Source organism: Protomyctophum parallelum (assembly GCF_964188405.1).
Source record: "Protomyctophum parallelum genome assembly, chromosome: 20".
NCBI lineage: Eukaryota > Metazoa > Chordata > Actinopteri > Myctophiformes > Myctophidae > Protomyctophum > Protomyctophum parallelum.
Window position 1 is genome coordinate 21,047,290 of NC_139718.1, and position 22,856 is coordinate 21,070,145.

Below are 22,856 nucleotides of genomic sequence, written 5' to 3' on the forward strand. Positions count from 1 at the left end.
CACTCTCTCTCACTGCATTCTTCCTTCTTTTGCCTTTCTTAGGACTTTTTAAACACCTTGGCAAACTTTATGCAGTGCTTATTCAACATTTATTTTCACGTAGTCTTTTTCTACTCAATTGCTCCTCGTGTTAATACGGAGGTTTCGGCTTACTCAGAAACAATTCAAACGCATGCCGCTGACGATCCAGTGCCAATTACTGAAATCATTGTTTGCTCTTTTTCTCCTGCAGATGACGGATGCTCATGCTGAACACCACCCTGAGGGATACGCAAGCCCTTAAAACTACAACCAGGAAAGAGGAAGCTGAGGAGTGCCGCAGTGGGAAGGAAAAGGGGCACTCCCCCACCTCCCATCCCATTGAAACCAGCTATCACCAGTTGAGAGCAAAAGTGAACCTGACATACGACAAAGAACTGTGCAGCCATGTCTGATCACAAGGACATGACGAATCGCCACCTGCGGCACAAGCTTCAGAGTCTGGGGCGAAGGCTGGACGAACTGGAGGAAGCCACCAACAAGCTGCAGAAGTCTGAAGATGAGCTGATTGACCTACAGGTCACTATTTGCATGTGCCTTTTGTTCCATTTTAATTTGTATTGAATACAAATAAGTAAGAATACTTACAGTATGTTGGGATATGGTGTGATTTCCTTCACATGTGTGTGTTTGAACTGTATATATGTCAAGAAGAGGAGGAATGAGGTGTGATTTATTGATAAAAAAAGGAAATCAATTATTGAATGATCAAGTCTCTCTCCCTTGCAGGACAAGATCATCCAAGCAGAAGGCAGCAACTCCTCACTGCTTGCAGATGTGGAGGCTCTAAGGAAACGCCTCCTCAAGATTCAGGGCAAGGACGAGGAGGTGCGCAAGGCTGAGGATCTTTGCCGTACAGTAAGGGAGAAGCTGGAAGAGGAGGAGAGCCTTACCAAAGAGCTGAAGGCTGAGACTGAGCGCCTCCAGAGGAGGATGGCTGAACTGGAGAAACTAGAGGATGCTTTTGGGAAGAGCAAGTCTGACTGTGGTCAGCTGTGCCTTAGTCTCAATGAGGAGAAAAACTTGACCAAGAAGCTCTCATCTGAGTTAGACGCCCTCAAGGCCCGTCTGAAGGAAGTGGAGGGGTCAGAGGTTAAGTTGGACAGGGCAGAGCAGGCCTTGGCCGGTGAGCTGGAGAAGCTCAAGGGGCTCACCCAGACGTTTGTCAGTGAACGCAAGAGACTGCTGGAGAAACAGAGGGAGGACGAGCAGATCATCATGAAGCTTAGGGAAAAACTGGAGCATCAGAAGAACCGCCTCAGCACCACATCTGACACCGGCCATGCAGACTTCATGAGGTCAAGGATCGAAGATGAATTGTCATCCACCGGCCTCCTCACCAGCAAGCTGACCGGACGCAAAAAGAGCCTCGACTACCTCAAACTGACTGACGATGTTGTCGGCCTGAGGAACAAATCTGAGAACGAGAAGAACAGCAGCCTGGAAGTTTCCACGCCAGAGGAGGACAACAAAATGAAGGAGCTGACTCAGGAGGTGGAGAGGCTGAAGAACCGCCTCAAACAGCTGGAGATCGTCGAGGAGGACCTGAAGAACTCTGAGTCCAAGAATGGAGAGCTGCAGGAGAAGTTCCAGACAGAACGGACACGGGCCCATCAACTTTGCGAGCAGGTGGAGCAGCTCAAGACGCAACTCTGTGCGAACAGTGGAATCGGGGGAAATAGAAAGGGTAACCATGGCAATGGAAGTTCCAACATTTGCCCGAATAACCCCGCTAAGGTCCTAGAGAATGGCAAAGCTGAGAATGAAGAAATTGTGTCGGTAGGTTTCAGACAGGAGAAGCCCAAATACCGAAGTGCCGCTGCCATCTCGGAGCCGAGTTCTCCCAAGCACAAGAACAGGGAACTGTCTCCTCAACATAAGAGAGAAACCAAGCTGAGGACCAAAGAACTGAGTCACTCCGAGGAGAACTCTCCCAAGTCTGTCAGGAGAGCCCTCAGTCCTGCTCACAAGAGCAGGAGGGCCCCCAAAACCACGTCTGATAATGGATTGAGAGACAAGGGCAAAGGAGCAGAGGAGAAGACAAGGTCAGCCTCTCACACCCCTGTCAGTGTGTCTTCTAATGATAACAAGAAAGTGTCTGTCCTTAATCGTTACCCGCCAGCAGCTAACGACCAGAAGCCATGGCGGACGGCTCAGAAGCAGGCTGACGGAGAAAGCAAAAAGAGCAAGGTGGAAAAGGTTTCGAAGTTGTATGTCGGTAGTGATAGTGAGTCAAACAACTCTGACATAATGCCTGAGAGCTCTGGCAATGTCAACAGCATTTCCGCACTGGAGATGGAAACAGCATCTGCGTCAGATCAGGAATCACTGGACCAGGTCCAGGACTCTGTTCCCATCCCTGACTCCGCGTGCAGCCTCTCCAAAGCCAATGGATCCTACAAAGCCTATAGATCCCATGTCACTCCACTGTTGCCTAGTGATCAAGTGTCAGAAGGTCATTCGTCTGCTTCTGAAACAGAATCCATTGGATCAAGGCCATCTGAACCAGATGCCGTGACTGAGGTGACAACTGCACCTATAAGCAGTAGGACTACAACACCCAAGAATCCCAGATACTCGCGTGTTCATGACTCAAATTCCGAGGGTTCTTCGTCCAGGAGCTCCTTTGATGAAGAGCTCCACAGCAGGCCGCTATTGGCCGAGGGAGGCCTCCAGGTGCAGGAGCCCACATACACAGCATCTGGGATTGAGATCCGACGCGTGTGCAGTCCGCGCGAAGCGTTAAGATCAAAAGCCATCATCAAGCCTGCCATCGTCGAGACTGACAGGAAGGAAGTGATGATGTCGGAACCTTTTTCTGCCAACGGTAAACCCAAAATCTCCACCAAACCTATCCTAACCACCGGCAATAAGATGACCAGCAGTATAACCATCTATCCCAATGACCCGAGCTCGTCCAGAAGTAGCAGCCGCAGCAACAGCCTGTCCAGTGAACCAGCGGCCGTCAAAGAGCGACACACCTCCACTAGTAACATTCTAATAGGTAACTTTAGGCTACTTCTAACCTTGTACATAAGCTAGATCTTTACCGTTACCCTATTCTGAGAGGAACGTTTGCCGTAAATGGCAAATTTACAAGTTCACAGTGGGCTTGTACAGTACATCAGCTATTTTCAGCAAAGAAATTGTTGTTGAGAGAAATACAATAGAAATACAATTGACCCCTGGAGGACATTTTCTTTTCACTTTGCTTTGATGAAGGTCATGCACCGAAACGCATCAAATGGTGGATTTTTAAAAATGATGACTTATCTTAAACAATTCACACTATATTCATTATGCACAGTTTGTTTTGTTTTGTTCAATAAATATAGCTAAAGGGTTATTGACGCAGAAAGGTTTACGATAAAGTTACGATAAAGTGGCAAACCCTGAATTTTCCAATAAAATGTTTATAAATAGAATTGATTTAATTATGACATACAGTATCTATCATATCAAATGCTAAATTGTGATATGTTTGGGCTCACTGCCAGGACCCAGCACTGAGCACCGGGGCAGCATCTCCATCCCTTATGAGATCTCCATCCCCAAGAGTGGGATCACCCTGCGGACCTGCCAGGACCAGGACTGCGGCACAGAGGACCAAGAGGACACGTCCCCGGCACCAGGCCTGCATGAGAGATGCATGGAGACCACCACCGCCAGCCATGAGAGATGCATGGAGACCACCACCACCGCCAGCCACACCTGCTCCCACTCCCAGCGCAGGAGCTTCAGCTTGCAGTCCCCAGACGCGGGCTCGGCCGACTTCAACAACGACACAGAGTCGGGCTTCGAGAGCAGCAGCAGCAGCAGCACCACCACAGTCACCAGCTGGAGGAGCCAGACACACGGCCCACATGCCCAGGACGACAGCATACCGGAGATGAGGAACGTCACCGTGAGGAGCACCTGGAGGAACCGGGCGGACGAAGCGGGAGCACGAGGACGAGGAGAACCCAGGATGATGATGGACGGCGGGTCAGAGGATGAGGCAGAAGCCACGACTACGTGGAGGGCGTACCGTGCGACCACCGTACTCGACACGGAGGAAACGCTGAACAGCACGGCAGGGAGTGGAGGGAGCATCGCTGCACAGAAAGGAGCTAAGCCTTCTCCTGCTGAGGTGAGCAAATGTCTGAATGACTACAGTGTGGTGTGGCTACAATTGAATGAGGAAATTGGTAAATAATATTATACAGTAAAATCCTCAGCTTTGTTTTGCGATGGCACAAAACGAAACATTTTACTTAATTGTTTTGCAAAGTCAACAATTTGCCGAGAAATACACAGAAGGCAGGGTGTTTTTTTCCCCATGCTATCCAATTTATATGATCTCCTCTCAAAAAAATAATGGGATTTGGGTTCAAAATCTGCAACGTTTCCCTTTAATTTAACTCTAAGGGCCCTGTTTTCGCATAACGCTAGGCACAAGGTCTTAACTTGGGGCGTGTGGGTGTTTGTCCATCGCAATGTTGCTATTTACACAACGCTAAAATGCGGCAACATCATGCTCACCGAAGCATCAACATTAAAACAACTCGAGAATAATCCAAATGCAAGTGCATGGCCGTTACTGTGGTCAAAATCCACTGTAGCCTAATTGTCTCATGTCCAACAGACACCAGTGATATTTTGACATATCAGTTTAATGTTCATATGCATGAGACATTGGGAGCATGTTCTGTGTTGTCAAGTATTGCTAATGAGGATGGATTATTACTGTAGAGGCAGGTAAGCAGTTTGAACACATAATATGATTACAGGAAAATGAAAGCTATTTCTTGAGAATTAGGTGTGTGGAGGAATTATAAGTCTAAGTATAAATCAGGCGTGATACCAGAGCGCTCGTTTTCAACTGAACAGTGGTGAGAATTGCTCACATTAATAAATGATGGTCTTTTGCGTGCAATTCAATGACCAATCGATATCCGTCTGAGCCCTACTCACTACTAGTAATGATGAATTAGCATTCCTTTTATGAGGAACAAACACCTGTTGCACAGATTAAACTGGTGTTGTAATGTATAATTATAAATTGTAAGTGATTGTATATTGTATAATTTGTATAAATTGTAGAATCAAGAGGAATCAAGGTTTTATTTGTTACTAACTAAGTACAAGCAGCTAAATGTATCTTGTAAATTATAACCATAAACCCATGCCAAGTCCACTGGTCCTTTGCATATTTTCACATTATGTTGATGTCCATGTCAAATAAATTAAACTAAGTTCTTGTTGAAGAACGCCAGACAAACAAATTAGTTACAAGCTCTCTGTATGAGCTAATGTCCTTCCTCCACCCATTATTACTAGTGAGTAAATAAAACAGTAACCCAAACACCCAAGCTATCACTTTAACGCAAGAATAAATCAACGGCTAATGGCTATGAATGTGCAAGTAAAATATGAAACCAGGGGAGAATAGATGAGAAAAATACAACAGCTTATGTTGCCTCCTAGTTATGTTAATCCATCTATTTCTATTCCAGATGTACATGCGTAGAATCAACAGTGTGGTCACCACCAGAGAGGTCCAGGAACCAGGGAGCCGCCGGGGAAAGACATGCCAGTCCCCCAACACGGAGTCAGGGCCCCTGGGAAGGTCTATACCCCATGACCCTGTCAGCTCTCAGTCCTGGGGCCGTTCGCACACTCAGCCTATGGTAAGCTGTAGCCTTTTTACACATTACAAGATTTTGTATTTGATTGAATTGCAGGTGTTGATTGAGAATAAAATGATATACACATATATTCTCGTGAAGTTAAAAATATGTAACAATCTCAAATCATTTACCTCAAATGCTTTGATGCTGAATAGAGAACACATTTTGTTTGACACCTGCGTTATATTTACTCCTATCTGACTTGAAGATGAAAGACTTTTTGCATCTTCAGACAGCAATAAACTGAAAGAACAGTTTCCAGGTTTGGCAACATGTGCCACACATAATAGTATTCTGTACTTTTTTTGTATTTTTGAGTATTAGTAATGAACAGTAGTCTGACAAAGTAAGCACCAACAGAAGCAAGGAGCGAACTATCTTTTTCCTCTCTGTTGTCTTAAGAATAGCCCACCATGTGCACTGCAAAACATGGTCGTCATTAAAACTTGGCAAGGAAAAATACATAGTACAAGGATCTGGCACTATTAATATGACGAATATTTCCTAGCGTCGATGTTCAACATATATTTTCATGAGGTTTTGTTTATGTTGGATGTCAAATGTTTCGTCTTGAAATATCACATCTGGAGCCTGGACAGCAATAGCAGAAAATGTGTAAGCTTCAAACAAATACTTAAAGTTCCATTCCTCCCTTTGTAGTAAAAAACACAACAACCAAAAAACCAATCTGTAAGTAAGTGGCAGGGGTTGTGTGTGTTGGGGGTGGTATTTTGTTCCCTTTTAATTTTTTACTGTAAATCTCTCAAACACGTCTGGCACCAGACAAGGTATGCAACATGAGCTGAGCTCAGACGCAAGCAAGACTAACTCTCACAGTGCTCTTTCCACCAGGCAAAAGCAAACATGATGTAAGATTGAAGGTATTATTTGTCCCATGCAAACGGTTTAATCTAGTCTTGAAGATAAGAGAGTCTTGGGTGGCCATTGTTCAGTTGAGTTGAGTTAGCCCCTAACAGCTGCTCATCTGAGCCATCTAAGCAGCCATCTGCTGGGTTGAGTAGTAAAAGTAATTTCCCCTCTCCTGGGGACCAGCAAATACTCCCTGTTCCCTAAAAGCACAGCCACAGGGCCAGGACTACCGAACATAAGTAGCTCAAGACTTGTCCATTCTGCAGCAGACCTCAGCTTTGTTGCGTGCGTGCGTGCGTGCGTGCGTGCGTGCGTGCGTGTGTGTCCGTGCATGCGTTTTCTCCCTCCCGACGCCAGGCTTTGGGACTTCAAGCTTAGCACAGCACTTCTGTAGGGCCCGCTCCACTCCTGTTGGCCCAGTAAGCACAAAATGAAAAGGGTGGAACAGAAAATAGAGAGATGGAGGATTAAAAAAAAGGAAAAAAAACACGAAAAAACAGAACCTCAACGGGGGGAAAAGAAGGTTAGGAAAACCTCAAGTAGAAGAAAATAGCTTGCTTGTATTTCAGTATGCCAGCACTTCACTGTCTGTGGCTCTGCCAAGCTGCATTGCTATTCCACACACACACACACACACACACACCACGCGCGTACACACACACACACACACACACACACACACACACACACACACACACACACACACACACACACACACACACACACTCTCACATAGATGGTTATTGTTCAAATGTTTACGTCTGTCTGTCTGTCTGTCTGAGTTTGTGGTGTGTAGTGAATGTGTCAAGCGTGAAATTACATGGTTCCATCTGCATTCAGACTGTTTCTGAGGTATAGAGCGTTGAAGTTTACGTATCCCTAAAACTAATGACACCTTTCAAAATGTGTTAAATCCATTTAGAAAATCCATTTTCTACATGAACCTAAACCACATTTAAATGACCTGTGATTACAAATAAGGACATTTTCTATGTTCATTCATTGAACAGTGTAGTTACTTGTGCATGCATGCATTCATGTGTCCGTGGATGTCAACAGTGTGCATGTGAGTGGGTTTGAACCATAGACTGTAAAAAATATGGACAAAGCGTTCTCCGGGTCTTATATGGACGTAAAATGAAGCCTGTCAGTCCTTGAACTGTAAGTCGCCATCTTTGTAGATCCGTTTGGGCCCAGCTGGCCATTGGCTGGCCCAGACAACGAGGCAGGATTTCCCCCCTTCTTCTTCGTTGGTTTTTATTTTGACTCGAACAGGGGGTGGCTCCCGATCATAGACTGTAACTGTAGCCACGCCCCTCAGAACATACGCGACTTTATGGTCATTTCTTAAATAAATGGGACCATAGTTTTCCAAAAATAATATTATGACATGAGAAATGAGACTTTAAACTAGTGACTGGAAGCAGAAAATATTCATGACTATGTTTATTAAGGTAATACAGTCTAGGTGAAGTTGGGCCCAAATACATGGTACTCTATGGAGCTATTGGGTTTTTTTGGCCCAATGACAGCGCCACAACAGGCCATTATATGAACTTTCAGGAAGTCCCGATTCCCTTAGTGGCTTCACAAAATATCTGTCTGACTGCCCCCCTGGTTTGAACTACAGTATAGTCTACATGTACTGTATAGTCAAGTCAAAGTTTATTTTAGCTCAATATCACAAAGCAACATTTGCAAAAACAAGAATGCAATGCATAAAGGCTAAATAAACCATTATATAAACCATTATAAACAAAACCATATTCAACCGTATTCAACACACACACACACACACACACACACACACACACACACACACACACACACACTCACTATTTTCATTGAGAACGAAAGGTTAAACAAGATCATCAGAAAGATGAGGTGGAAATTACAAACTAGCAACGGTAATAACTCATTTGTCTATTGGTGTACACTGTACTGACATGTGGCTGTAGAAACACTAACAAACTGCGAGCCCATAGCTACAATAACATGTCACTCTGTCACTTTGACAAACTAGGCTAGACTCGAGGCCTCTGGGTAGTTATCCTTGTCCTTTTCTTCTGCAAATATACTGGACGTTAACGGTCATGAAGATTGATTTCATGGACACACACACACACACACACACACGTGATCTGCCATCATCCATCATATTTTGTCATGTTTGACAAGTGTGTTTTTTATTTTATTTGATATTTTTTTATATTTGATATTTATTTTGGGCATTTTTATTTCTTAGAGTGAGAGAGGCGAAACGTAAGCGCAGACAGAGAGGAGAGACATGCAAGACAAGATCAGGGTCCTCGCACTCACTAGGAGCATGTCGTCTGAGAAATAACTAGCGGAGCCACCAGGCACCCCATGAATGTGTTCATGATGTTGATTCCAGAAAAGTTGTCTACACCCTTAACCCATTTTGGGTGGGAAGTGGGAACCCTTTTTGGTGTTAGCACTTAGCATTATGTTATGCTTTAGTTATTGAAAAATAGCAGATCTACAAGCTCATAGCGCGCCACTCGGTGGCGCGCTATGAGCTTGTAGATCTGCTTTTTTTTTTAAATCGAAGAACGACTGACATATAAATATAGCTTTTTCAGAAAACTGTCAGGATGTAGAAGACATTTTTTTAATCTGATCTCAGGTCAAATGGGTTAAAAAATTATTTTACTCTCTGTCTTAGTTATCTTTGCTTTTTCACAGTTTATACATTTTCCAGTGTAAACCATGCACACACACACACACACACACACACACACACACCCATGACTGAAATAACTGGACAATGAATTAGCTGGTTGAAATCTGAGAACCCTACCTGTTGGCAGGCATGTATCTCTTTTACACCAGAAGATTTCACAAACCTCGCCCCAATCGCTGTGAGTTTTCTCATCACTGGACGACAAAGTAGGCATGCAGACAGCAAGGCCTTGAGGCTCATGAGGCGCGCCCAAGCGAGACGGAAGGCAAGCAAGTGTCCACCTACAGTACCTGCCGCCTGAGATGGCAGGTAGATGGCAATCACCTGTTTCCAAATTGCGCACGGATAGCTAAGCTAGCTATGATGTAAACAGACTGGCTACAAGTGGGAGCATGTCACGTTCATCCAGCCAAAGGGAGGACCACGTAGCCAATGAAAACATTGGGGGCGTGGTTTACCAAACCTTCTGGTGTGAAAGGCAAGCCCACATGAATATTGACAAATCACAAAAACACCTTTATGGGTATGTTGCTGTGCATGTGAGGCTATATGCAAAGGCATCTACCGGTATCTTGTTTTATACATTTATAAAAAGAGTACACGAGATTAATGATTCATTGTGTGCTTGCTGATCAGCTATATTCGCTATAGACTATAGAGGGTATGGGTGTCAAAAAACAACTTTCTGGTCTTGACAGCCCATACATCCAAACAGAAAAATCCTATCTGATTGCATTAAACAACGTTAAATGACGTTAAATGCATACCCTCCATTTTAATTTAAAACTAAAAACAGCGACGATATAGATGTGTTAGTCACGTGGACGAGCCTTCAGTTGGAACCTCCAGCCAGATGAGCCATACAATAACACAGAGCCTAACATGTCTTATTGCACGCACGCACGCACACAAACACATACTGTACATATACACATCCACAAACACGTATAATCAGTCAGCACTTAAATACCACACTGACTGACAGACTGTAAGGAATGATCACTGATTAGTTTGAACAAAGTTTCTATTCCATGATCCTAGGCGCTCGTGCACACACACACACACACACACACACACACAACCCCCCCAGTTCATTAGTCTACTGTTCTCATCCTGTCCTCGTCTCTCATCATGCTAGATAGCCCTGATCAGAGATGGACTATTTCCCAAGAACTGGGCCCTGGATTGGCTCTGAAGTGTTAAACCAGCTGTGAGATGAGGAACGGGCCAGCTCATTGTTATTTCTTCAATTCCTTCTGCCAGTATGCTCAGGGTTTCTGCTGTCTTGTGTTCACCATACATGGTTAGTGATGTAAAAAATTTAAAAGACAATACAAGATGTCGACAGGGCTCAATATTTGTTTTTGGCTGTCAGGTGAAAAAACTGTTCAGAGGTCTGTTGGAATGGCTTCTGAGATATATTTCAGTTGGGTGCACAACCTCCATTTCCAATGGGGTTGTCAGAATGATGGGAAAATATAGATGATCCAGTGATTGCAGAGCCAAAGGTTGACAGCATTGAGCCCTAGTATGAGAAACTTGTAGATGAATGTCTGGAATGTGATCAATTTCTACAGTGTAAGTGTAAGCATAAGAAAGCTAGATGGCTCACCCGCACTCTGTCCAATGTAGAGCGACGTTGCTACGTGGCGACCATCTTACCTCGGGTCAGCATAACATTGTGTCTATGGGGCATCTACTTTTAAATAACCATAACTTGCTCAATTTTCAACCGATTTTCAAACGGTTTGTTTTGTTATAAACGTCAGAGACGTACGCATACTTGTATGCATTTATGCAACATTCATATGGAAAACAAAAATTAAGCAGATAAGCGTCGCGAATCATAGCCACATTGACAACGTTTGTAATAAACCAACCCGTTTGTAAATCTGTCAAGATTTGAGCAAGTTATGACTGTTTTTGTTTGAGCTGCCATAGAACATACTGTACTGTAGTCCCGAAGCATGATGGCCGCCGGGTGAACTCCGCCTTGAGCCATCTAGCCTATGGGTGTAAGGGTCCATTTGGTTTCATTGGTACACTCTGCAAGTTAAATGAACACATGATTTTACTGTGTACTTCTAAAGGCTGTGGTTTATTATGATTTTACTGTGTACTTCTAAAGGCTGTGGTTTATTACAACAGACAACACAAAACGGCCAGATGATTCATAGCCGATTAGGACAGCTAATATTGTGCAATTAAAGCTGTATTCCGGCTATTATTTAAATACATACATTTTTATTTTAAACAATTTGTATGGTAGAGCATGTCAATAGAGTATAACTACTACAGTGTTTGGACGGGATATGTCCATTGAGAAATTGTGACCCTGGCATTGGGCAGGAAACCTAGTAGAAGTAGTACTACCTGAAGTTCAGGGATTTTAGCTGGGAAGAGCGGTAGAAGTTTGGTTTTCAACATGGGAGACCCTGATTTCAAATTAGAAATGTACAGATTTGAAAGCTTCCCTTTCAGCATGGAGTTGATTTCATGGTATACGTAAAAAATATATAAGTGCTTGAAATGAGCACAGGAGGAAGTGTATTTCATTTTTCATAGTCGTTGACCTACATTTCTCAAACCGTGGCCCTAGAGTTCTGTACTTGTCTATAACATGTGCTGAGAGAAGAGCGGACCAAAATCTTGTTAGAGCAGAACAAAGTGGATCAATACTCATTTAGGGAAGAGACAACACTCCCAATTCCTTTTAAGAGCCCTAGAGCGACTTAGACAAACTGATAGCTTATTGATTAGCTTTCCTTATTTTTACCTCATGTGTATATTATTTGGTTGTCATGTGTTTGACCCTCTATCACAGAGAGTGGCACCTCTTCATAGGTCATTGTGGTCTTCTGTGGGGATTAGTGGCTTTGTTCTGACCTTGATGGCCTCTTGTTTAGTTCCACTAAAGCAAAGTGAACATTCTTTTGATGGATTGTTCTGGCACAATTCCAGACTGTACTTTTGAATTACCCACATAGTATTTAATATTATTGATAGTGAGATCCACAATATTAATAAACTATAAAACACAACAAAATAGCGGCTTCTTACTTTATAAAGGAGTCTGTCCTCACCTTTGAGCACAGAACAGAACGGCACTGTAGTATTTCCTCCCCACTGTAGCGGTAGGAAAACGTCAGCCCATCGTGAATGGTCTGCGAACTTATGTTTGGCTGAGGACAGCAGAGCCCGATATGGCCGATGAACACGGTACCAAAACATCCTTTGTTTGGGTCAAAAAGAAACCAGTGGCAACAAGGTGAAATGTGGGATTTGAGTTGTACTTCAGCTGCTGTTCGCCTAATGTGACCCACACAGAAAAAAGGCCTCTGGAAAAACAATCTGTGCAAGAGTTGGAGTTGGACGATGTGAGCTCCTAGTAGGAGGTTAGAACATCAAGACAGCAGATCCCAAATAAATGGCCCGTAAGAAAAGTGATTGAATAATTGCTTTTGTTATGTGTGTTATGACCATTAGAGAATGTGTTGCCTCTACAAGTGAAAGGTTGTAGTGTGAATTTATTTGACCTAGAAATGCACTCTCGAGATGCCAACTTGCACCTTGCACACAAGTAGGCCATGTATGGCCTAGTTGGTACGACTGCTGCTCTGAGTCCCCATAGAGCTCTCTGTCTGGGTACGAATGCTGCTCTGAGTCCTAGAGCTCTCTGCTGTCTGTCTGTGTACGACTGCTGCTCTGAGTCCTTTAGACCTGTTGACCTTATACCAACCTTAAAACATACCTTTGTTACGTTACATACATACATACATACAGTACATACATACATGCATGCTTTTGCCTTTTTAAAACCTTACCCATTTTAACCAAATAGGTATGCGGTCTAGTCTAACTTGGACTAGTCCCCAGTGAATAGGCATGTTGCCCTTCACTTGTAACCTTATTTTGGAATTATTTTTAAATATATGAAGGTATTGTAGGCTGGGATTTTACAAAAAAGCCCCCCTTTTAAATACATACATACATACATACATACATACATACATACATACATACATCTCAGAATCTCAGAAGTTGAAGCAGTTTTTTTAAGGACCCACTTTTAGGCCAGTGCAATAGAGCATGCTTTTGCCTTTTTTAAACCCTACCCATTTAAACCAAATACATACAAGAACTGTGGTCCCTTATTGGCCGGTGGAGTACACTGACATAAATACATACCCAGCCGATCGCACTACTTGCACGTTCTGCTTGCGCAAGTAATAAGCAGTAATAAGCAGGTGTCAAGAACATTTCCTGCTGGAGATGGATTTTGGCTTAACCCATTCTGAACGGGCACCCATTTTGGTGTTGGCATCATGTTATGCTTTAGCTATTGAAAAATAGCAGATCTACAAGCTCATATCGCGCCACCGAGTGTCGCGATACGAGCTTGTAGGTCTGCTATTTTTGAAAAATCAAAGACACTTTTAGAATCTGATCTCAGGTCAGAATGGGTTAATAATGAAACTGTCAGGATGTAATAGACATTTTTAGAATCTGATCTCAGGTCAGAATGGGTTAAGAAAGCAATTTGAAATGAGAGTGATGCAAGTCATATTTAGAGCAAGGGTGCACCTGGCTTGTTCTACAAAGACCTTGACACTCTGTCCAGCTCTGTCTTTGTTTTTCCAATTTGCAGCTGTGGCTGAATTCTGAATGTCCTTATAGCTGCCTTAGACTGTTCGGTTTCCCACCTTTAAGTCGGAAGTTTTCTCATAAGTCAAAACCTGTTGCTTCTCAAAAGTCCAGAAAGTAAGCAAGCTACCACCGACGGATACAGAGGATTTGTAGAGATTAAGCGTCCACGTCTAATGCCTTCAACGACTTATCCATCAGTACTGGACAGTCTCCAATGCTTGTGGATGCATCAGTTCTCAGCATAGGATGTACTGTATACGTACAGTCCTGAGAGTTAATCTAACACTTGGGGTGCAGGTGGTAGAGCATTGCCATTTTCTTTACTTGTGTTTTATTTTGTTATTTCAAATCATCAAATGGTGGTTGTAATGACTTGTTTCTGAATGTGACTTTCTATCTTTAATGTTGAATCTAGCTACTGATTGTTTGTGCTGCAGTGTCCAGTTAGATCTATGTAGTTCTCTACAGTATGTACAATATCAATGATTCTTGTTGGGGTGTCATTTACTTTACCACATCATGCCAAAGGTGTGTGCCGTGCCAATGTGCTTACCTCTGATAGTGTGAAAACACACTTAGGATTTTACAGTCTAGCATGAAGCTTATACCTGACAATTGAGTGTTCCTTGTTCTGTTATACCATAAGTACAGCCTTTCCAACTATTGGAAAGTATTGAAACACATTCAGAAATTAGGCGATGTGATAATGGCTCCTGGCTTTTGGACTAGATTAACTCATGTGGCATATCAAATTGCCTAACAACATTTATTATGGCCTGACATTCCTCCAGCTGAAATATTTTCTCAAATTAATGTTCAGTAATACAGAGGTGGGCACTGTACCTCAAACAGAATGACATTCCAAGTTAGTTTCGAGAGAAGAAGTGAGCTTGATTATGCTTGAAAACAAGGCCAAAACAAGCCACATGAGCTATTTGAAAATAGCCAATCTTGTAGATTGTAGGTCTGCTATTTCCAAAGAAGATATATTTTAAAAGAAAAGTGTAAAATGTGGAATATTTTTGACTGAATGTGTGCGTAACGGAACCAAATGGACCCGAAACTGTCCATTTGGTTCAATTTGCAGATTTTGCACACAAGAGAGTTAAATTAACACTGATGGTTTCATTGAGGTCCAAGAGATAAAAGAAATACAAATAGAAATGTGGTATCAAATTGGGGTTTGTGGCCTAATGCATATCAAACTGGGACCATTTTTTTAAATGAAAAGGGTGCTCTGGAGAGAAAACAGTGGAGGTGCATTACATGGTGACATAGTGCTTACTGCTCAACCCCAAAGACTCCTTTACCATAGAAGGAGAACATGCGGCCCAAACTGTTTCCTCCCCGTAACTAGAACAGGAAGTGACCACACTGACTCCGCCCATTTGGCAGCGTTAGCATTGTGACACATTTCCTGTCTGTTGCCCCTGGAGACTGAGACAGGCAGTCCAGCAGGGCTCCATTAGAGCCAATTAGCAAGAATGTGTTCTAAAACTGCCGTCAGAAGCCAGCTCCAACCCACCAACTGTCACTAATTATGGTGCTTTTTTAAAGCTGAAATTACAGGAGCGGGGTGCTGTTTCTGTGTTTTTAGGAACTGCATCGTCATCTAACTCTCGCTTTTCCTCCTGCAGGGTCACTGAGGTTATGTGAGGGGACGCCAGTAACTTGGGGTTTGTTTTCTAGTCAGCCCACACAAATTATAAATCTCTCAGCTTGGGGTATGTTTGGGGTTTTTGGTTGGGAATTTTTCCCCTGGCAGAAATCCACATGGCAAATTTTCCTTGTTACACACCAGTTAACATAAACAGCATGTACCTAATACCCAAATGATACACCAGCGTACCAAACACGGCCCAGGCCACCCCCACCACACTAGCCAAACAAGATGCCCAGATCTGCTAGATAAATCTACAGATTGAGGTGTTCATTCAATAACCTGATGTCTACTTGGTGTCTCCTTTCTATTGTGACCCTAACTCTAAACCTCACAATCCTGGTTTATTAACACTTCAGAAAAATGCTTTCCCATGTTGCTGAGGGATTAGGTTCAAAGAAGGCCCACAGCAAACGTCGTCTTGTAGCAAGAATCACACCATTTACCTCAAAAGAAAGCTTATGTTGTCGGCTCTAATTAAATATATATATATTTGACCATCTTCCATTCTGGAGTTATTGACCTTTATGTAACACGTTTATGTTTTGTCTAAAAGTGTTTTTGAACAGAAAGCTGAGATGTTCACAGTTTTGTGTCACAGACATTGACAGGCAGATATAAAATTTAACACAACAAATATCCTATACATACTATACACCGAAAGAAAGCCCTGAATGTCTACTTTCATGAGGACAAAAGAACACATTGATCCCATCTACCGTTCGTCAGTGATTGGCTTTTTTATTCAGCTTGCGATCATCAGTTTGCAACGCGTTGTCTAACACCCCTGTAACTCTGCCGTATATAAACCGTTAAGGACGCGGAAAGGTTCATTAGAACCGGGTCGATGTCCCCGACACGTCCATTGCGGTCTTATCACTGCAATTATGATGAATAATATAGTGTTACAATCACTATAGTCTGGTTGCTCTCCTCCACACTAACACATGCGTACAACGAGACACTCCGGAGTCCCAGTGACTTCCAGTTCCACCTGCTGAAGTTGTGATCTCGTTTGTTAGTTATCTTGTTTGTTCATAGTAGTATGAAGAAGGAAAGGAGACAAGAATCTGACCGCCTTCTGTCCATGGGTCTGTTATTCAAGGCTGCTCCGATGGTGGTATAGCGTCTATGGGACTGGGACGTAGCTGACCATTTGGTTGCCCTACTCGTAGAATATTTGTGCTGCAATTTTTGTTTACAAAATCCTAAAAGCCAAACATAAATGTAATTGGGCAAAGTAAATGGGTAATACAGGTATCCCTGTTTTAAATGTTTCTTTAATTTGCCCTTTTTCTGTATTAAAAAATATTTAAGTGAATAAAACGTAAGAAGATATTATGGATGAAAGAACTGTATTTTTTGTTTGTGTTCTAATGTCCATCGTGTCCAAAAACACAATTCAAACAGTAACCGCAATTATTTGCATGGACAATGACTCGTCAACTAAAATGTCATGATGATGACAGGCCCTACTTTCTCTTTCACAGGCTGCTGACGGCATGGAGCCTGACCCCGTCCCCAACCCCAGCCGCAGCCACAGCCCAGCGGCCTGGAGGCGACAGGCCCCTGGGAACGACTCACACCACCTGGGGAGCTCCTACGAGCGCGGGTCCAAGACCGCAGCAAGCACCTCCTCCTCCAAAGGAGAGCTGTGGTCCAGTAGGGGCCAAGGGTCAGGGGGCCGAGCTGAGGGGAGGAGTGGAGCGGGAAATCGACCCTGGAGCCACCGCCAATAGAACAGCAGTGAACGAGCAGGACGCGCATAGAGGCCAGGTAACAGGAGAATGCCTTTTGATTCACACATTTAGCTCTTTCCATCAATCTCTGTCTCTCTTTTTCTCTCTCTTGCATCTTTTTTTTCAGTCATCAGCTGGCATTAGAGAGACTTCACTTGAGAAAAAGGCGACTCCTGACCAGAGTAAAGTTCATCTAGTCTTTAATTAAATGAAGTTGATGTTAGTTACTCCTACTGCAAAGATGTCAGGTCTCTAAAGGGGATTTCTCACAAACAGCTTGATGCATGTTGCAAAAGTAACATGCATCTAGTTGAATGGAAGTACACTTTGCATTTGATTGTAGTACATTCACCATGCACAATGTTGCGTATCTCAAATATAAATAGTATAGAACTGAGGGATGGCGTGTTCCTCCACATGCTTTAGGATATGTCCTCCCAGTGGAACTCCTCACTGTGATGTCACAGTGGACCGTGGATGTCACGTGCATTCAAGGAGACACATGTTTGTCTACATCTTCCCCAACACCAAAAATACTACGATGCATAATGCAACAGGACATGCATACAGATTATGCTGTATATATAAGTCTAGAGTAGTCTCTCAAGACATGTGTTGTCTCCTGAAAATGTCAATTACTTCCGCCTATCTGTCTGTACTTTGGAAGCTCTGAAAATGTGTACAAAGTAATGGGGATGTCATGTAATTTCCACACTTCCATTTTGCCTGGGCAGTGGCATAAATAACTACTGGAAACCGAATTCGTTGAATCCTAGGTAACTAGCTGCTTAGCAGATATGTACATAAAATACGATATTTGAAACTAACAAAAATGTGTGAAGAGGAGATGACCACTTCATCTTCTCAACGTTTGCTAGGTCGAACTATGTTGCATTCCAAGACTGTGCAAGAGATAGCCAGGCACGAGAGAACCATGGAGTGAGAGGCAGTTCATATTAACCACTTTAAAACTGTCCTGAAATTTCAACACGTTTTATTGCTTGTAGTTAAGCTTGTAGTTCATAACCTGACTCCGCCAGATTGCGGCAGTATTGAGTTCACAAGTTCCCTACTCCTACCTCAATCTGGTCTCTCTCAAGCAGGAATGATGAACCCAAACCAGCGGGGAAAATAATCTGATAATTTTGAGTTGTAGGTTGTTAGGTTGTGTTTACATGTGCGCTGTGGCACAGCTTCAATACGTCATCAGTCTCGCCTTGATCCGAGAGAGTCCAGATGGAGGCAGGAGGAGGAACTCACTACTGTCACCATCTGGCGGAGTCAGGTTATGTAGATCATCATAGGACAAAGAATATAGGGCTTTAGTAAAAAGTTAACAGAGCACACACATCCAAAAGATTCAAAAAAGTGCTTAGTGCTCCCATGTTTTGAGCCAGGTAGATCTTCCTCAGACTGAGGAAGAAGAAGTTGTTCCCTTTAGTTGTACAGAACATTACTCTAATAACACCTTTGTCTTGTTTTCTTTCTCCCACGGCACACCATTAATCTCTCAACTGCACAAGAAGGACAGAACGCCAGTCCCTATAAAACAATGGCTCCATCTACAACCACCATACTCCATCTAACAACATCTGCTGCTTCTGTGACTCACATGAAAAACAAACAAACATCAGTTTGCAGCCCTTTAGAACCGACTCGCCGCCTTTGCTCCCACCCCGAGTGTACACCGAGACATGAACTTCCTCTCCGGAACTCTCTGTATTCCCGGAAGAGCACATGAACACACAGCGAGAGTCGCACATGAAGCCCACGGTAATGTAGAGTTCTGGAGGAAGATTCACCAGCCCCATGTATCCTCTTCTGCTTTTTCTGTTGGATGTATCATACTGTAATCCTGAGATGCGACAAGGGAGAGGCTGGCATGCTGGGGGTGGCTAGAGATGGAGACGAATGCAGCCTTTCAGAGACACCATGACCTTGCTGTTCTTGTGGATGTTCCCCTCCCCACAGTTTCAATGTTTCAAAAGCAAAGTTTCAATGTCTTTTTGTTGTTGGAAAATGAAAAACAACAACATCAACAACAATCCAGTGTCATCTCAATATCTGCACGATGTTGAAATTGCCTGATATTGTGTCTTCTGCTCATAGAGTTTGGACATGGATTCAGAAGTCTTCACAAAGTAGTAAGATTTGTATCCTCAATGTGACCAAAAACAGGGAGCAAATTATTCAATCATGTGCTACGACATTTACTTTTTCATGCTGGACCCTTATTTGTTTGATTGTCAATGTTCTTTTTGCTCACAATAGCACACACACACACACACACACACACACACGCACGCACACAGTTTTGCAATTTGCACACACATTATTTTGACTACAAGACTGTATCTAACCTGCAAATCACCATGTTTGCTATGTGTTGGGCTCAAACTAAATGTAATATTCAGTACAGTTTTGGTTTTTGGCCTATATATTAGCTTGGCTTTTTTGTCTGCAAATTTCAGCCACTTTCAACCTGACCTCCCTATTTTGAGCATGTCATTATTGGCCAAACATTTAGAAAAATATCAGTCAAAACATTGCTAATCATTGGTCAAGGACTCTCACATGGCTAAAGTCTGCATATGTCTAAGTAATACATGAAGAATACCTTGCAGACGTGTGACTCAGCATGCACTCTGCTTTAAGGACCGTTGGTTGGTCTAATGTAAGATGGACATGGACACACACACACACACACACACACACACACTCCCCCCCCCCCCCACACACACACACAAACACTCAGACTCCCACGTTGACACTCTTTTTTTTAATAGACCATTTTCTTAGCTATGCCATTTTCACATTCATTATGTGTTGGCTTCTTTGTAATTTGCTTCCTGTTGTGTAGGTTCCTCTGCACGTCCACTTAACCTTTAGTGTGACTAGAAAACCGATGCCTGCAATCCACAGTGGAATGCAATGCAACTATTTCAAGTAAAACAAACAAAAAAAGAACAGGAACATTGCTTAGCATCAAGAACCACACTACACTGCTCTCCCACGCCTGTTGCAATTGTTGCCCTTCATACAGTTGGAGAAAGACAATGGAAGGCTCTGTTTGGACTGAATTTTGGAACTTGGGAGTAGCAGCAAACTTGGCCTGGTGAGGTGGACATCTTCCTTCAGTACTGCTGTGAATATACAGGACAGCTAGACATAGGAAGATACAAGGAGTCACACTTGACACCGTACCTCCCAATACAAGGAACTGTCAGCCCAACTTGTATGTGACTGGGTTCGCCGTGCGAATCGTCTCGACTAATTGCCTTTTTTCTTTTAAAAATTTCTATAGAGGTGTATTATTTTGTTACACTGTAGAATCTCAACGTATGGTTGGTGGGCTAAAGAGGAGTATCTCTTACCTGTCATTGGCTGGGGCCATAGTAACCGTGGGGGTGCCGTAGAGACACAAACAAAGCCATTGGCCAGTATCCAATAGGTATGTATTCACTTGTTCATGTTTTACTATGTGAAAATGGCAATGTGTTCCATCTCTGTGGTGGACAGGAGGATTCTCATGTACCTGTTGTTCATCCCTGTGTCAATGTCCTGTAACTTTACAACCTGTTGGAATCATGTCAGATACACTAGCATATGGCTGGCAAAGTGAACAGTCATTTCCTAACGGGCACCCGTGATATTATGAGAGGGAGTGCCACGTTGCTTTTGGAATGCCGCTGAGAATGGCCAATTTGCTTGATGGCTCGATCCCTTGTTTGACTAACAGCTCAGAACATCCCCCTTTCTAAACCTCCCACATGCTAAAGGAGAGACGGTGTAACATAGCTACCATCACTGTGATGTTTTGGGAGGACGCTTGATGTGATGAAGTCCCCACCCCACCCCTCCCCACCTTGATCCTCAGCTGTCAACGATTTCAATGCTGTACTTTCACATAAGACTCTTAACTGTAGTGTTCAAAGAGGCGAGGCCACCTTAAGGCACTAGTTCCCAAACACTTGGTCGGTACCCATTTGTGGGTCGCGGACCCATTTCTATAGGTCCCTTTGTTTTTTCTGTTTCCTACATTTTGTGTTTAATATTATTTCAAAACATTTTCAAAAAACATTCCCAAAAAAAGCTACATTTTTCATGAATTAAAAACAAATTCAATGATTTATTTCCCAGTAATTTCATAAAGGAATAAAAGAAAAATCTTAAGAAATTTCATAAATTAGAAAACAAATGTGTAGTAGTTGAGGCAAAGCAACGTGTTGTGAGATTGTAGATCTGCTATTTTCACTAGTTTGGGTCCCGGGGAGACATCAAATTTCTCTTTTGGGTCATGGGCTAAACAGTTTGGGAACCACTGCATTAAGGCCATGTTATACTTCATAAAAGTATACCGTAGCCGTAATTTCATCCGAGTATAGCGGTCTGATGACTGTACTCCTATACCAGCCCCCAGCTTTTTTGCTCCATGCTGAACTAGCTTACATATTTATTGGTCTCTATTTACATTTTATTCGATTTTATTGTGAAATCACTGGCTCTGTCATGGGACCCGTGACAGTCCTGAAGGTTTTTACGGTTTACTGAGAGAGGAGTCAGAGGACACAGGAACAGACGGTCATTATTATATGCAATCAATAAAAACTCCAATATTATTATGCCTGTAACTATCCTGGAGTCACCATGCAGTATTTCTTTGACTCTGTGGTAGTTGGAGGTAGTGATTTATGTCATAGTACAAAGCCATTAAGTCCAAACTGAAACTTGTTTTTCCTCTTGAAAAAAACAAACTAAAATCTATGGTATGTGGCTTCTCAACTCACCCCTTAGTAGAAATGATTCCATGTGTATTGGTGCCTTGTGTTAGGAGGGGAGGGTTATCCACACAAATACTCAGTACTTCAATCATGTTATAATCCACTCCACTACATACTGTATGGACAGTTGACATGAATATTTGATTGTAGGGTTTTACAATGCCTTTTCTTTGTCATCTTTTTAACAATTTAGAGCGATTGTCATCTGACTGAGAAGAATTATGTAGTGTTTTTACTCCTGTGAAGAACATAAAAAAAAATATATATATATATATATATATATATATATATAATGGAACTTCAAAAGACCCCTTCAAGAGAATGTAGGCCACGCTGCCCGTACGGTTATACCCTCTGGATATTTCCACCAGAGAATCCCAGGGTGCTCACGGCTTGGCTTCGCTACTGGTGGTGGTGTTCTGATACCCTGATCAGAGCTGAACCAGTGGAGCCATACTGTTCAGAGAATCTATAGGTTCATGTGCTGAGACTAACAATTACACTTTAATGAACTCATGACCCTTTCACTCCTCCGACATCACTCTTGAAAGGCTTTCTGTTTTTGTTGTTGAAATTTCTGGCTAACCCCAAGCGGCCATTTATCCATTTGTATTTTGAATACAAATGCAACCAAATGGACCCTAATGGGCCATGTGGTTACATACTCCTGAGTTAAATGAACAAGATTTCACAGTGTACTACTCGACTTTTTACCCCGACAAAGGGAATGCCGTCTCTCCTTCCCCA

General features: G+C 42.9%; 1 protein-coding gene across 2 annotated transcripts in view; it reads left to right on the forward strand.

Moving 5' to 3' along the window:
* The window catches only part of luzp1 (leucine zipper protein 1), an 85,644-nt gene extending 68,279 nt beyond the window's left edge, over positions 1-17,365 (forward strand). For both annotated transcript variants that reach the window (XM_083791355.1, XM_083791356.1), the window contains 5 exons: positions 233-558; positions 769-3,043; positions 3,537-4,168; positions 5,535-5,708; positions 17,080-17,365. In XM_083791355.1, the coding sequence (XP_083647481.1) occupies positions 427-558; positions 769-3,043; positions 3,537-4,168; positions 5,535-5,708; positions 17,080-17,328 (3,462 nt within the window). In that variant the 5' untranslated portion in view covers positions 233-426 and the 3' untranslated portion in view covers positions 17,329-17,365. The remainder of the gene's footprint in view (positions 1-232; positions 559-768; positions 3,044-3,536; positions 4,169-5,534; positions 5,709-17,079) is intronic.
* Positions 17,366-22,856: the final 5,491 nt, after the last annotated feature.